This window comes from Talpa occidentalis, unplaced genomic scaffold (assembly GCF_014898055.3).
Source record: "Talpa occidentalis isolate TD23 unplaced genomic scaffold, MPIMG_talOcc4v2.1 talOcc4.9, whole genome shotgun sequence".
NCBI lineage: Eukaryota > Metazoa > Chordata > Mammalia > Eulipotyphla > Talpidae > Talpa > Talpa occidentalis.
In genome coordinates this window covers 32,298,797-32,311,628 of record NW_023605305.1, presented here as the reverse complement: position 1 = coordinate 32,311,628, position 12,832 = coordinate 32,298,797, and the positions used below count along the sequence as shown (strand labels likewise).

The 12,832-nt window shown below is 36.1% G+C and overlaps 1 protein-coding gene across 5 annotated transcripts in view; it reads right to left on the bottom strand.

The window, feature by feature from the left end:
• OSBPL9 (oxysterol binding protein like 9) overlaps positions 1-12,832 on the bottom strand; it is a 122,610-nt gene that overhangs the window by 76,375 nt on the left and 33,403 nt on the right. For all 5 annotated transcript variants that reach the window (XM_037498277.2, XM_054691369.1, XM_037498276.1 and 2 more), the window contains exon 3: positions 10,055-10,133. In XM_037498277.2, coding sequence (XP_037354174.1) covers positions 10,055-10,133 — 79 coding nt within the window. The remainder of the gene's footprint in view (positions 1-10,054; positions 10,134-12,832) is intronic.

The following is a 12,832-nucleotide window of genomic DNA, read 5'->3' as shown; positions in this document are numbered from 1 at the left end:
GTGTTTTGTTTTTTTTTTTAAAGATTCATTTATTTATGCATACAAGAGCTGGGGTACAGGCCAGAGATGCAGGGGGGTGAGAGGATTCATCAGAGACAGAGTGGGGAACAGAGCAGGCAGACTGACTAAAATACACTGCTGAGGGGAGAAGCGGGCAAGACAGGAGAGGTCTGCTGTACCATGAGGGTAGCTCCCTGCCCGGGGATCGAACTCTTGTGCTGCAGGCTGCAGACTGCTTCATAGTGTGGTATTTAATCCCTTGCGCCACCAGTGAGGCCCCAAGTGAGTGTTTTTTAAAGAAGGCAATCTAGAGGTGCAGAGAGAAAGAAAAATCACAAGACTCTACATCTCAAGTAATCTTTGTCAATGTTTTGATAATCAGGAGCCATAGTTTAAATAAGCTGCTTTTAAAAACTGTTTATCATAACAACAGAAAGTAAGGTCTATGTACTATATTACTATATTTTTTATATAGGCTTCTCTCAGAGCATCTGTTAATGCTTGTTTATATTTTTTCTTTCCCTTGTGCCCTGTGTATTCTCTGAAGTCTAGAATGGAATCTGATACACATTTCCTTAGTTCTCAAAATTTGACACGTTCTTAGCAACTAAATGATCGTCATCATTGCTAGACAAACGATAAATTGTCAACTTCTCAAATGATCCCTCCTCAGTGAGGATACTAAAAACCAAAACTTTTTGGTTTTGGCTTCAGGACCCCTTTACTGGGAGATACTAAATCCTGACCCTTCCTTCAATCCAACATTCCCAATTTCCCATATCTTGCTCTGTTTTTCTTTTTTTAAAATTGTACGTAACCTTGTGACATATAAATTTATTTATGTTTATTATTTATTATCTGTCTCTTGCCATCGGAATGTAAGCTTCACAAAGGCAGGTATCCTTATTATTTATTAATGTGTCCCAAGCCCCTAGAATTAAACCAAGCAAACAGGTGCTAAAAAGTATTTGTTGAATAAGGAACAATATTACATTGATTTCATTATTCAATGTATGATTACATTTTATATTTGGAGTCTAAAAATATATTGTATTAAGAAATCATTATTTTACTTAGTATCCTTCAAAGCTGCCGCAATTGGCTCCCCTGCAGATTTATGAATAGTTTTAGCTGAAGTTTCCAAACTGTCAAATAAAACACAAGCAAATATTTACAAAAGTGTTTCTCCCCCACAACTTCTGGTTTGCATAACTGAAGCAATACTGTGCTTCTCCTGGACAGACTGCATTGGACAACTGGATATGTTTGACTCAAAGCAGGTAATGAAAATCAGATGCAGATTAATGGGTATTTTTCAATTCATTCAACTCATTCCCAGCTTCTAAATCAACTCAATCCCAGTCAAAGAAAATCTTATCAGATGAATATATAAATATATCCTAATAATTTTAACTCCTGCAAAAGTTGTTTCCCAATCATTTTAACTCCAGGTTTTAAGTGATGGGGTCACTGTTCCTTAATCTTAAATTTAAGAAAATTAGGATTTGAGTTTTCAATCTTTTAGACTTATAACACTGAGTGGTGGGGAAAAAAGGTTAGGAATACAATGGTTTTAGAGAGTTTACCTAGATATCAGTAAGGAAAGTGATTTGGGAGTACAGAGACCAGAAAAAGGGAGAGAAGGAAGTTGAAAAGCATACATACAGAAACTGTAAAAGTCAGAAATAATAAACACTTGGGCCATATCAATGTCTTAGGGGATAGAAACCAGGTAGAATCTCAATGGCTATGCCATGTCACTTGATGTAGGAGAAATGTGGGGATGCTGATATAGGGAAAGAGAAGGCTTCAACTTTGCATAAATTGGAGTAAATGGAAGTACTATTCTACAATACAGAGAACATAGGAGGAAAAACAAATCAGGAGAGGTGGGTTGCAAAAATATATGGGATTGGAAGAGTCTCAGATTCAATTAATCCTAAAATTAAAGTTACCACCCAAATATACATTCAGAAAATACTCCTTTCTCCAGGGGGAGCCAAGAAGTAGAATACATCTATAATGCATTCTGGGCAAGCAAAGGGAAGAAAGATACAAGGTAATTTTGAAAAGCTTAAGCCAAATATCAGTTCACAAGGAGGAATAAAGAATTTCAAAAATACTTTCCATTGATTATACCAAGATTACGAGTTATCCAGAAAGGAAGAATTATGTTATAGAATCACTCAACTATTGAATTAGGCAATGAAAGAAAAAAGAGAAAGATATGTTAGAAAAAAGACATATTAAAGATAAGACATGTTAGAAAACTCAGTAAGAAAACTAAAACAAGGCAAATAAAATGTAAGAAAAAAGAACTGACTACTTAATTCTTTTTTTCCACTTTCAAGGCAAAGACCAAAATAATAAAGTGATATAATCATATTAATAAGAAACTATAATTATGTTACTTTAGATAAAAATTAATTTGTTACACAATTTAAACAAACTGTTTTCTAAAAACAGATGTTATTCCTAACACACTGAGGATAAGGAAGCCCTTTAGACTTTAACAAAATTAAAAGGAGGCAAATATATTTTCAGGGTATAAAGTGTAGTACAGGCAGTCTGCATTACAAGCACACTGAAGAGTTCACTCTCTGCCCCAGCAGCTCTCCAAGGAATTAGAACTGTCAATAAGTCACTGCCTTCCTTCCCTATATTTAGCTATAAACTTTTAATATGTTATCTTCACCTTTCTTTAGGAAAGCATATATTTTCAGACCAAGATATCAGTTAAAAACTCAAACATAACACTGGTACACTCCATAAATTTAACCCTATTTTGTAAAATATAATGTAGATATAGTAAAATGTCATTGATTCAGTGGTCCCTAGACTTTAGGACTTATATTTATAATAATTAATGCCTAATCATAATGCTTAAAATAATTCACTAAGCACAAAGTGAAAATAACACAAGAAATTCTTAAAGATGATAAATCATTAGAAATAAAATTGGGGGGGTTGTGCTAAGAATCTTAAAAATATTTATGTCTTTTGTTCTGACAAATTCTTTTGTTTTATTCTCTTTTCTCAGTTCTATGGTAAACTGAGATTTGGCTACAGTTTTAAATCAAGGCTATTCAACACATTTAAAAGACTACACAACTATTTCAGAAATCACACTTTCTTAAAACATTATATCTCATGGGGAAATACTCATAATACTTAAAACAGAAAATTTGCAACTTTATATACAATGACTCAATTTTGAAAGCATAAATATGACTGAAGGAGCAGAAGAATATCTACAAACAAGTTGCTAATTATCTTTGGGTGAAAGGATTACATGTAATTATTAGTATCATCACTATACGCATTCTATATGTCCCCAAATTTCTATAGCAAGCACATAGTTTACTACTAGATGTTATGGAAAAGGGAATGGTAGAATAAAAACATAAAATAATACACAAAATTTAAATATCCACTCTAGTCCTACCAACTCACTGAGCCAAACAGTTCACAGTTAGTTCAACTTGGAAAAATTCTAATTTTAAATATTCAGGGAGGATCATGAACAGAAAGCAATCAAGAAAAAGTTATACCAGTTAGATCCATCTCTCCAACAGTCAGACAACAAACTCCTAATATATGAATTCACTGACATTTCAGTGGGTACTGAAATAACATCTATTTAGAGAATTAATTATAGCTGATTTTCTTCCCTTACATGAAGTCTATAAATGGTTATAAATTTTCTTTGTTTTTGAGAAGGGGTTAGCATGTAAAAATAAAAAATACAAAACTGCAGAGGGAGATTTCTTTAATCAATAATCAACATAAGATAATGGAATCTGTTTACTAATGATAATACTGAGATGGTTATTTTTAAAGCAGAAGACACTTAAGCCTGCAACCATGGGTTAGTCTAGTGATATATTGCCTGTTCTTCTAAATGATTAATGATGCGGATGTGCCATGCTGAGTTGATTGATGTTAATGCAGTAGAGGCGATGTTACCCTAATATACTTGATCAATATAACTTTTCTCAATTAAAAACTTTCCTTCACTACTGGGCTGATCTCTAGTAATTCTGCACTTTAATAAATGAGCGAGCTCTAATGGACTGAGTAGAAAAGGTCAGCTAGCAGACCAAACAGATGACTTCCATTAAAATTAACACAGTTCTCGAAGATTCTACTAATTCAAACAATTTTTTAAAAGATGTATTTTATTTATTTATACTTACAAGGGCTGGGGCGTAGGCCAGAGGTGTGGGGGTTCGGGGGGAGGTGAGAGGATTCACCAGAAACAGAGTGGGGAGCAGAACAGGTAGATCTACTAAAATACACTGATGAGGGGAGCAGTGGGCAAGACAGGAGAGGTTTGCTGTGCCATGTGGGTTAACTCCCTGGCTGGGGATTGAATTCATGCTGCAGTGGCTGTGGATAGCTTCATAGTGCGGAGACTTAATCCCTTGCACCAACAGGGAGGCCCCTAATTTTTAATAAGCATTTAAAATGTTGAATTTCATGTTATATAACTTGCATTGTTTTAAAAGTATAGGCAAATTTGCAAATAAATTTCATACTTTAAATCATTTAAGAACACACTGCTTAAAGGATGACTTCAGTAAAATCTTTTGAAATAAGAAATTATTTTATGAAGAACTAGTTAATATATAACACTACACACTAAATGTTTTCAAAATTTAGATTCTTTTACACAGATTTGCCTCAGGCCAGGAACCCTTTCTATGTAGGTTAGAACATCGTAAAGATGATCTAAGATGAAAGCCAGGTTACTTGACTCTGTGTCTTACTTCTCTCACTTACAAATTGGGGATAAGTCCAACTAATGCGTAACATCTAACGTAACAACTGGAATAACATGTGAAACCACTGGATCCAGACTAACGGTTCTCAAATTCTATAGTACATCAGAATCACTAAAGAGGGTCCATTCCCAGAGTTTCTAATTCAGCAAGTCTGGGGTCAGACTGTTAGGTAACAAGATAAACTTTGCTCTTCTGTGAAGCACTGACTGGTTACCTCTTTTACCTCTCCATTATTTCATTGCCCTATACAAATTTTGACTACAGTATATTTCATACTATATTGTAATTGCTTCCTTACAAGCTCCTGTAAATAAAACATCATGGCTTATTTCTTATTTATCTGTATACTTTCGTTCTGAGCACAGTGTTACACATACTACACGCACAATAAATGTTTGAATTCAATAGCTAGTTTAATATCAAAACTGCTTTCTACCCAATGTCTAGTCAAGAATCTACCTGTAAACAACTTTATCTGACTAACGGGAAAAGGGGTAATTTTCTGTACTTGTTCAAAAGAAAAAGAGCAGGTTTATATAGAAAAACTGGCAAACTATTTTCTTTTTAATCTCTAAAAAAATAGAATGAAGGCATGTTTTCAAAATCTTCCCCCCCCCCACCACACCCGCCCCCTGTTTTTAAATCTTTTGAAAACTTAGCAAGTAATTTTAATTATTGCCTAAAGGGAAAAAAACCAGTCTTTTTCAAAACTAAAGTTAATTTGACTTTGTTTTGAGGATCTTAAGGAATCCTTTTAAAACTAGATCTATTCTTAAATATCAAGTTACCACAACTAATAATCATTGTAATTATCTAAAAATTATCTATATATAGTTTCAGGGTATTTTATATTTTTCCTGGCACCAACCCTCTTTACTATATGCAAATGATGTTTCAGGATACAGAACATGTAGGACAGAACACATAGGACAGTTAGAGATTAAACCACAGTGGAAATGAAGAGTGGATCGGTCACAACTTACCTACATACACACTGTTCATAGACTTTAACCTTCTTTCTTGTTACAACAGATGAACCATCCATGCCCCTAGCCAAAGACAATGCCTCACCAATGTATTAGGGTCCATCCTCTCTTACTTTCTCAAGGACACCAAACAATTCTCACTCTTGCATCAGTTTTTCCCTTTTTACTGAATCATTGCAAACAATTTAAGAACATGCTATTATTTCTCGTATCTTAAAAAAAACAACCAAAAACTGCATGTTCGCATCCCCTCTTGAGCTACTGCAGTACTTTCCACTTTTCTTCTATAGCATAAGTTTCCTTCATAGCATAAATTGAAAGCGCTGTTTATCTACCTCTTAATCCTGTGATTAGCAGTCAATTTTCAGTCTTCCTTTATCAGTAGCATTTGACACAGTCGCTAATGCCTTTCTCCTCCTTGAACACTTTCTTGGCTACCACATTCATCTGACTTCTCTCCTTTCTGCTTCTTTTGCTAGCTCAGCCTCATTTTGATACCCCCTAAAAAATGTTTAAGTGCTCCAGGGCTCATTATTTGGTCCTCTTTTCCCTTTACATCCCCCCCTCAAATCTTCTGGCATTAAATACTATCTATGCCAATGACTCCCAAATTTATTTTTCTTGCCTTAACTTTCTCCTGAAGTCCACACTTCAACTGCCTACTTAATAACTCCTGAATGTTTGATAGCCATCTAGAAGTTGTTTATAAATATGCCTCAGGCTAAGCTCCTGATGCCCACATCCCCCAACTTCAATCCAGCTCTCCCCTATACAAACTAGTTTCTCTTGCAATCTTCCCTACCTCAGTGGGGCAACTCTTTAATTCCTGCATGCCTACAGACAATTCAAGCTTCAAAATAAATGCAGTATCACAACAGACTACTATTAACATAAAAGGAACAAAGCACCAATATTCACAACAACATGGATGCTCAGCTAAAAATAAAGTTAGATAAAAGAGTGCAGCCTGTATGTGAAATTCTCCAAAAGAAAAATCTAATCTACAGTGGTTGCCCGGGGCAAGGGATTAAGTGTGGGGATAGAAGTAAATAATAAAGGCATTTTTTGGATGATAGAAATATTCTGTATCTTGATTGTGGTGGCAGTTATATGAGAAAATAAATTTGTCAAAGCTCACTTAACTATATAATATGTAGATTTTATTGTATGCTGATCATACTTCAATAAAGTTGATTAAACACAGTTCAATCGTTTCTCACTAGGTTCTTATTCCCACTGCTACCATGTTTCTTTCCAAGTCACCAGCATCTCTCTTCTGGATTACAACAGCCTTCTTTTTTTTTAAGATTTATTTATTTATTATTTATACAAGCACTGGGTACAGTCAGAAGCACGGGAGGGTGAGAGAATTCACCAGAGCCAGAGCGGGGAGCAGAGCAGTCAGAAGGACCAAGGTACACTGCTTAGGGGAGCAGCGGGTGGCAGGAGAGGTCTGCGCACCATGTGGGACCCTCCTCCAGTGGCCGGGGAGCTGGGAATTGAACCAGCCCTGCAGAGGCTGCAGGCAACTTGGCAACCCAGCGCTCAACCGCTGTGCCACCGGGGAGGCCCTACAATAGCCTTCTAAGTAGCTTCTATATCTACTTCCTACATTTTATCCTCAACACAATGGCTAAACTGATACTACTAAAACATAAATCACATCAAGTCATTCTTCTGCTCAAAACCCTCTAATAGTTTCTCATCAGAGTAAAACTCAATGTCCTTTCTGTGGATTACAAGGCCTTACATTTTACCTCTTAGACTTCATCTCCCACTACATCTGTGGTTTTCTGTACTCCTTGCTGTTCTTCAAATATGATATGCACACTCTTCTGCATCTTTCATTTCCTCTCCTGGATGTACTTTACACCACCATACCTCACTTCCGTCAGCTCTTTCACCAAAAGGGATCATCTTGGGGGAGTCTTCCTTTGACCACCCTATCTAAAATTTCAACCCCCACTTCTTCCCCCAAACATTAACTCAAACTCACTTCTATTTCATTTTCATCTTTCCTGCTTTATTTTTTCTCCCCAGGATTTACCACTCTCTAATATACTTATATTTTGCTAATTTATCTTATTTATTGGCATTCTCCTCTACCAGAATAGATGACCGAAGAGACAAAGGCTTTTATCTGTTTGGTTCACTACTGTATTCTCAGAACTTAGAATAATGTTTAAATCAGATGTTGAATGAATAAATGAATATATAGGAACAAATTCTAGCATCTCTTTTAATAGATAACAGTAAACACATGATAAATGTATCAATTCATATTTCATTTGCTTTAAAAAATTCTGGTATATAAAAATCAAAACTTCAACACATTTAAAAATATGCTAATGTACACAGCCAAACTTACTTTCAATTCCAATGAAGCATATAGATCTATCCGACACTGAGAATATTTTATCAAATTTTTCAGATTTTATTATGAGCAAGGACCTCTGAAAGTAAAAGAACTCTCATTACTGCCTAAGAAAAATGTGTGTGCACATATATATAGAGAGGCAGAAAACTGGAGAGAGACAGAGAATCTTACTGAGTTCTTTATAAAAGTCAGATAACCTCATGTTGAGGTTAAGACCCCCCAGAACTACTACTGTACAAAATGAACTAATCATCTGTCTCAGAACTAAAATCCACTTTAAAAATACACATAACTTTTATTTACTCTTGCTGCTTAAATCACTCATTAAAGAAGCTGTTTGTTTTACAGGCTTCCTACATAAATATGGAAGTGTTAAAGAGATCAATTTAATGTAAATAATTTAAAAATAAATCAGTAGAGGTGCCTTTCCTCTAGGGGCCTGAGTCTCTTCTTTAAACAAGCAAACAATACAGCTTCTAGAAGTCTAAAGGAGGTGTCACCTTAGCAACTGCAGAGGAGAGAATTCCATACTGCAGTCTTCACCTGCATCTAGTAGCTCTTCAAATGTATTAAAGTACTCAATTCAAGTAAAGAGTTTCAATAAGTAGGCATTATCTGCTTTACTTTATAAGCAACATTATGCATTAATCAGAAAAGAAAGGCCCTGAGCTTTCATAATAATAAGGTTTAAAATGTTTTTATGAAGTCAAATGCAATGGAAAATTTCAGGAGAGTATCATTTGTTAAGCAGCTCTGAATGAATAATATGAACAAAGAGTAAATATTTTTTCCTTTAAGCATGAAAAATCACACTATTCACCAGTTTTTATTATATATGAGTTGCATCCTTCATTTCTATGTGTCAATTTCTTAAACAAGACAATAAAGAAAAATTGCAATATGCCATGCTAGCACAGGCAAACAATAGCTGCCTAGACATCTCATATGACACATCTGGTCACTGTTAGACTTCAAAAACAAAATATTTTTAAGCTATAAATTTTTAAATTTTTTTTTTTTAATCTTGAAATACCTAGCATTTATCACAGTGCATTGTCACTTGTAGTTCAGAGAAAGTGCTAACATCTCCAAAATCATCTCATTTCTAAGTTCCTTGGACTGCTTTAAACATAAAATAGAGGTTGCTCTAGACAGGCAAAATAATAAAAACAGTGGTAACAAAGCTAATAGACACTGCTAATAGATAAGAGGACATTTAGAACAGAATCATTTAAATCTACTTTTATTTGCTAGTTTCGAGTTTTCAAAGCAAGAGGAAATGAGAATGATCATACAGTACCTTACCCTTTCTACCGGTGAACCATAGCATGCAATGCCGAAACATAGCAGTGGCAGATGGCATTGATGTGATTAACTATCAAAAGGATAATAGCAGAGAAATGAGAGCTGGCAGACAAAACACAGAAATGCAGATAAAATGAATGAAAACTTGCAGTTCTTGAAGCAAAGCAAAACCTTTAAACCAAAGGTTGCAACTAGCTTCAATTTAATTTACATTTTGAGGTTTACACAAACACTGCAACCTTCACAATCAATCTTTAGAATCTTCATGCAGCAGAACCATACTCCTCAATAAAGAAGATCAGCAACCTTCTGTAAACACAAGCCAGCAGCAGCAGCAGCCCATTACTTTCTCCCTTCACTGATTTTTATCTTTTAAATTTTTAATCTCCAATTGCAGCCAGATCCAGTCGTTTCAAATAGATCTGTATCCACTGCAGATACAAATCCCTGCCTAACCTGCAGTACCACTTCATCCAGAACGTTCCTGTGCACTCATTCATGCAGGCTCAGTTGCAAAACCATTTAAGTCATCCAGCAAACAGCCCAAATGAGAAAGAAACAGTTGAGACTATGAAGAGAAAAAATCTCTTCTTTCAGCTCACCCTGGAAATGGAAGGTTTTCTGATCAACAGTTATTGTGAAGGTGCTGTCGTCCTCATCGTCTATACCAATCACAGCTCCCTGTGAAACAAAGAGCAAAATCCCAATAAGGCAAACAATGACATCAGCAATATTCACTACTGCTACAGCCCAGAAATGCTCAATTGCACCGACAACACTGCAAGCAGGTTAGACACAGAAAGAGGGAATCTGAGACTCCAGTTTTGTTAACGGAGGAACAGCTAAAGGACAAGGATGGACTTTCTATGCTAGCTTAAGGGGCAGGGGTGTATTGGGAGGGAGAGGGGACAAACATAGATAGAAGCTGAGTCTAGAATCTGTTTAAGAGCCAGCCACTAAGCCTTTCTACATTTAGTCTGCTCTCTAAAATGAGAGGCAGAAACCTACATCTCAGGATGTTGTTATGAGGCTCAAAGAAAGCGGGTGTTCATTAGATTGCTTCTGTGTTTGTATGTTAGTATACAAATACCACATTCAAAACATCATCCCAATCACTACTTCCTGATGCTCCCATGTCACTTACATATTGCTCTGCTACTGCACCTTCCACATTACACTGTGATTATCTGTCTCTATGTTTGCCTCCTCCCACTGAACCACTAGGACACCTCGGAAGTCAAGGACTATTGTTTTTTATTTTGATGCATACCTCTAAAGTACACATAGTATACGATCTACTTAAAAGCATGAACAAAAGAAGGGGGATGGGAAGTCTGCATTTATAAATTCTTTCCAAAAGGTGGATGGGATGGGTTTTAAAACCTTATTCATTTATTTTGCTATTCAACTACATGCAGGAATTAATGGAAAAAACAAGAAGTTACAAAAAAACATGGAATCTACTGGTCAATGTCCTTAAGTATTCCAGAAAGAAAAGCTAAAATGTGGCATAGGTAAAATGTCCCAAACTGGTGAAAAAAGCAGCAGTGTGCCACAGGCAAAACCAGAGACCTTTGAAAAGGGGGTTAAAAAGATTCAAGATTCAAATGTTTAATCCCAAGAAAAAAGACTACTTAGGCGGACTACTCTTATCCTAGGAGAATTAGGTAATAGAGTCAAACATTCATCCATTTCTTCTCAGAGGCTGTCTGAACCCTAACTCGAATAGTCTTAGTCATTCCTTAGTTTCAGATCGGGTGGGGATTATTACTCCATTTTCAGAAAAGTAAAAAAAGTCTCCGAAGAGTATAATTTACCCAAGGTCATTCAAAAAGTTAATGGCAGAACCAGAACCATTATCATGGTACCAGCATATTCCATGACAGCAAATAATAAACATAGCTCAATGGGAGCAGTTTATTTTGGCTAATTTTATGGTTAACTCATTTAACCTTCTAATCTGTAAGTATTTGATGCAACCACTGATGTCATAACTAAATTCAAAAACAAATCATAACTAAATATAAATACTAGACGTGCTAGATACAACCCTGGAACATTTAACAATAATGCCTGCCATCAAGGAAGAGGTAAAACAAGCAAAGAGATGCATATAAGGCAAAAGTGGTATCTACATGGATGAACTTTGAAAATATTAAGCTAAGTGAAAGAACATAGCTGTATGTTTCATGATTTCATTTACATGAAATATCTAGAGTAAGCAAATGACTTGCTCATAGAGATTAGTAGTTGCGTGGAGGTAGGGGGGTGGGGAGGGGAAGTGGATGGTGGACAGAGGCTTGAGGTGAAATGTAAAATGATTATAATGGGCATGGGTTTCTTTATGTGCTGATGAAGCTCTTTTTTATTTTTTTTTTAAAGATTTATTTATTTATGCATACATGAGCTGGGGTATAGGCCAGATATGCGGGGGGTGAGAGGATTCACCAGAGAGGGAGTGTGGGGAACAGAACAGGCAGACAGACTGAAATACACAGCTGAGGGGCACAGCGGGCGAGACAGGAGAGGTCTGCCTCGCCATGTGGGTTGCTCCCTGGTTGGCCGGGGATCGAACTCGTGCTGCAGAGGTTGTGGATTGCTTCATAGTGCAGTGCTTAACCCCTTGTGCCACCAGGGAGGCCCTGAAGCTCTTTTTTAAATTAATCCCGGCACCTAGAATAGAGCCTGGAACACAGCAAGTTCTCAACAAATATTTGTTGATACCCCCCCAGACATGGAGACTGTATGTTAAAAGGCAGTATCTGTGTAACTTCAGCTGTGCCTGAAAGAGAAAGGTGGGGGAGGGGGAGGAATGTCGAGGATTAAATCATGTTTTTTTCACCTGTGCAGAGAGAATCCATAAAAAAGAGATTATCATAAGAGAAATTTGAATAAAACATTTTAAAATTGTGGTGATGACTGCACAACTGTGAATACACTAAAATCACTGAATTGTATACTTTAAAGGAGTGAATTGTATGGTATGTGGATTGTATTTCAACAAAGTTGTTTTATATTACTCCAACCCCAAAAGCTACTGTTTTTTTTTGCGGGGGGGGAACCTTAACATAAGTTCACTAGTTACCTTGTTAACTCAGATAGAAACTGTCAGGTTCTATACATGTTCTCCACCATTCCATCACCACAAATTGTGATCATGCTACCTCTGAACTACAATTTCAAATTTGCAAGCTCTTTTCCATCCTATGAATTGCTATTGCCTCAATTCAGGCTTTTGACTTCCTGGCTTGGTAATGCAATCTGCCTGTCTTCAGTATGGCCACCTTATAGTTCAGTCTTTGTTACTGCCAGAGTCATATTTCTAAAGCAGAGATTCCTATAGTAGACCCGGATATCTAAAACTTTCCTTGACTCTTCAT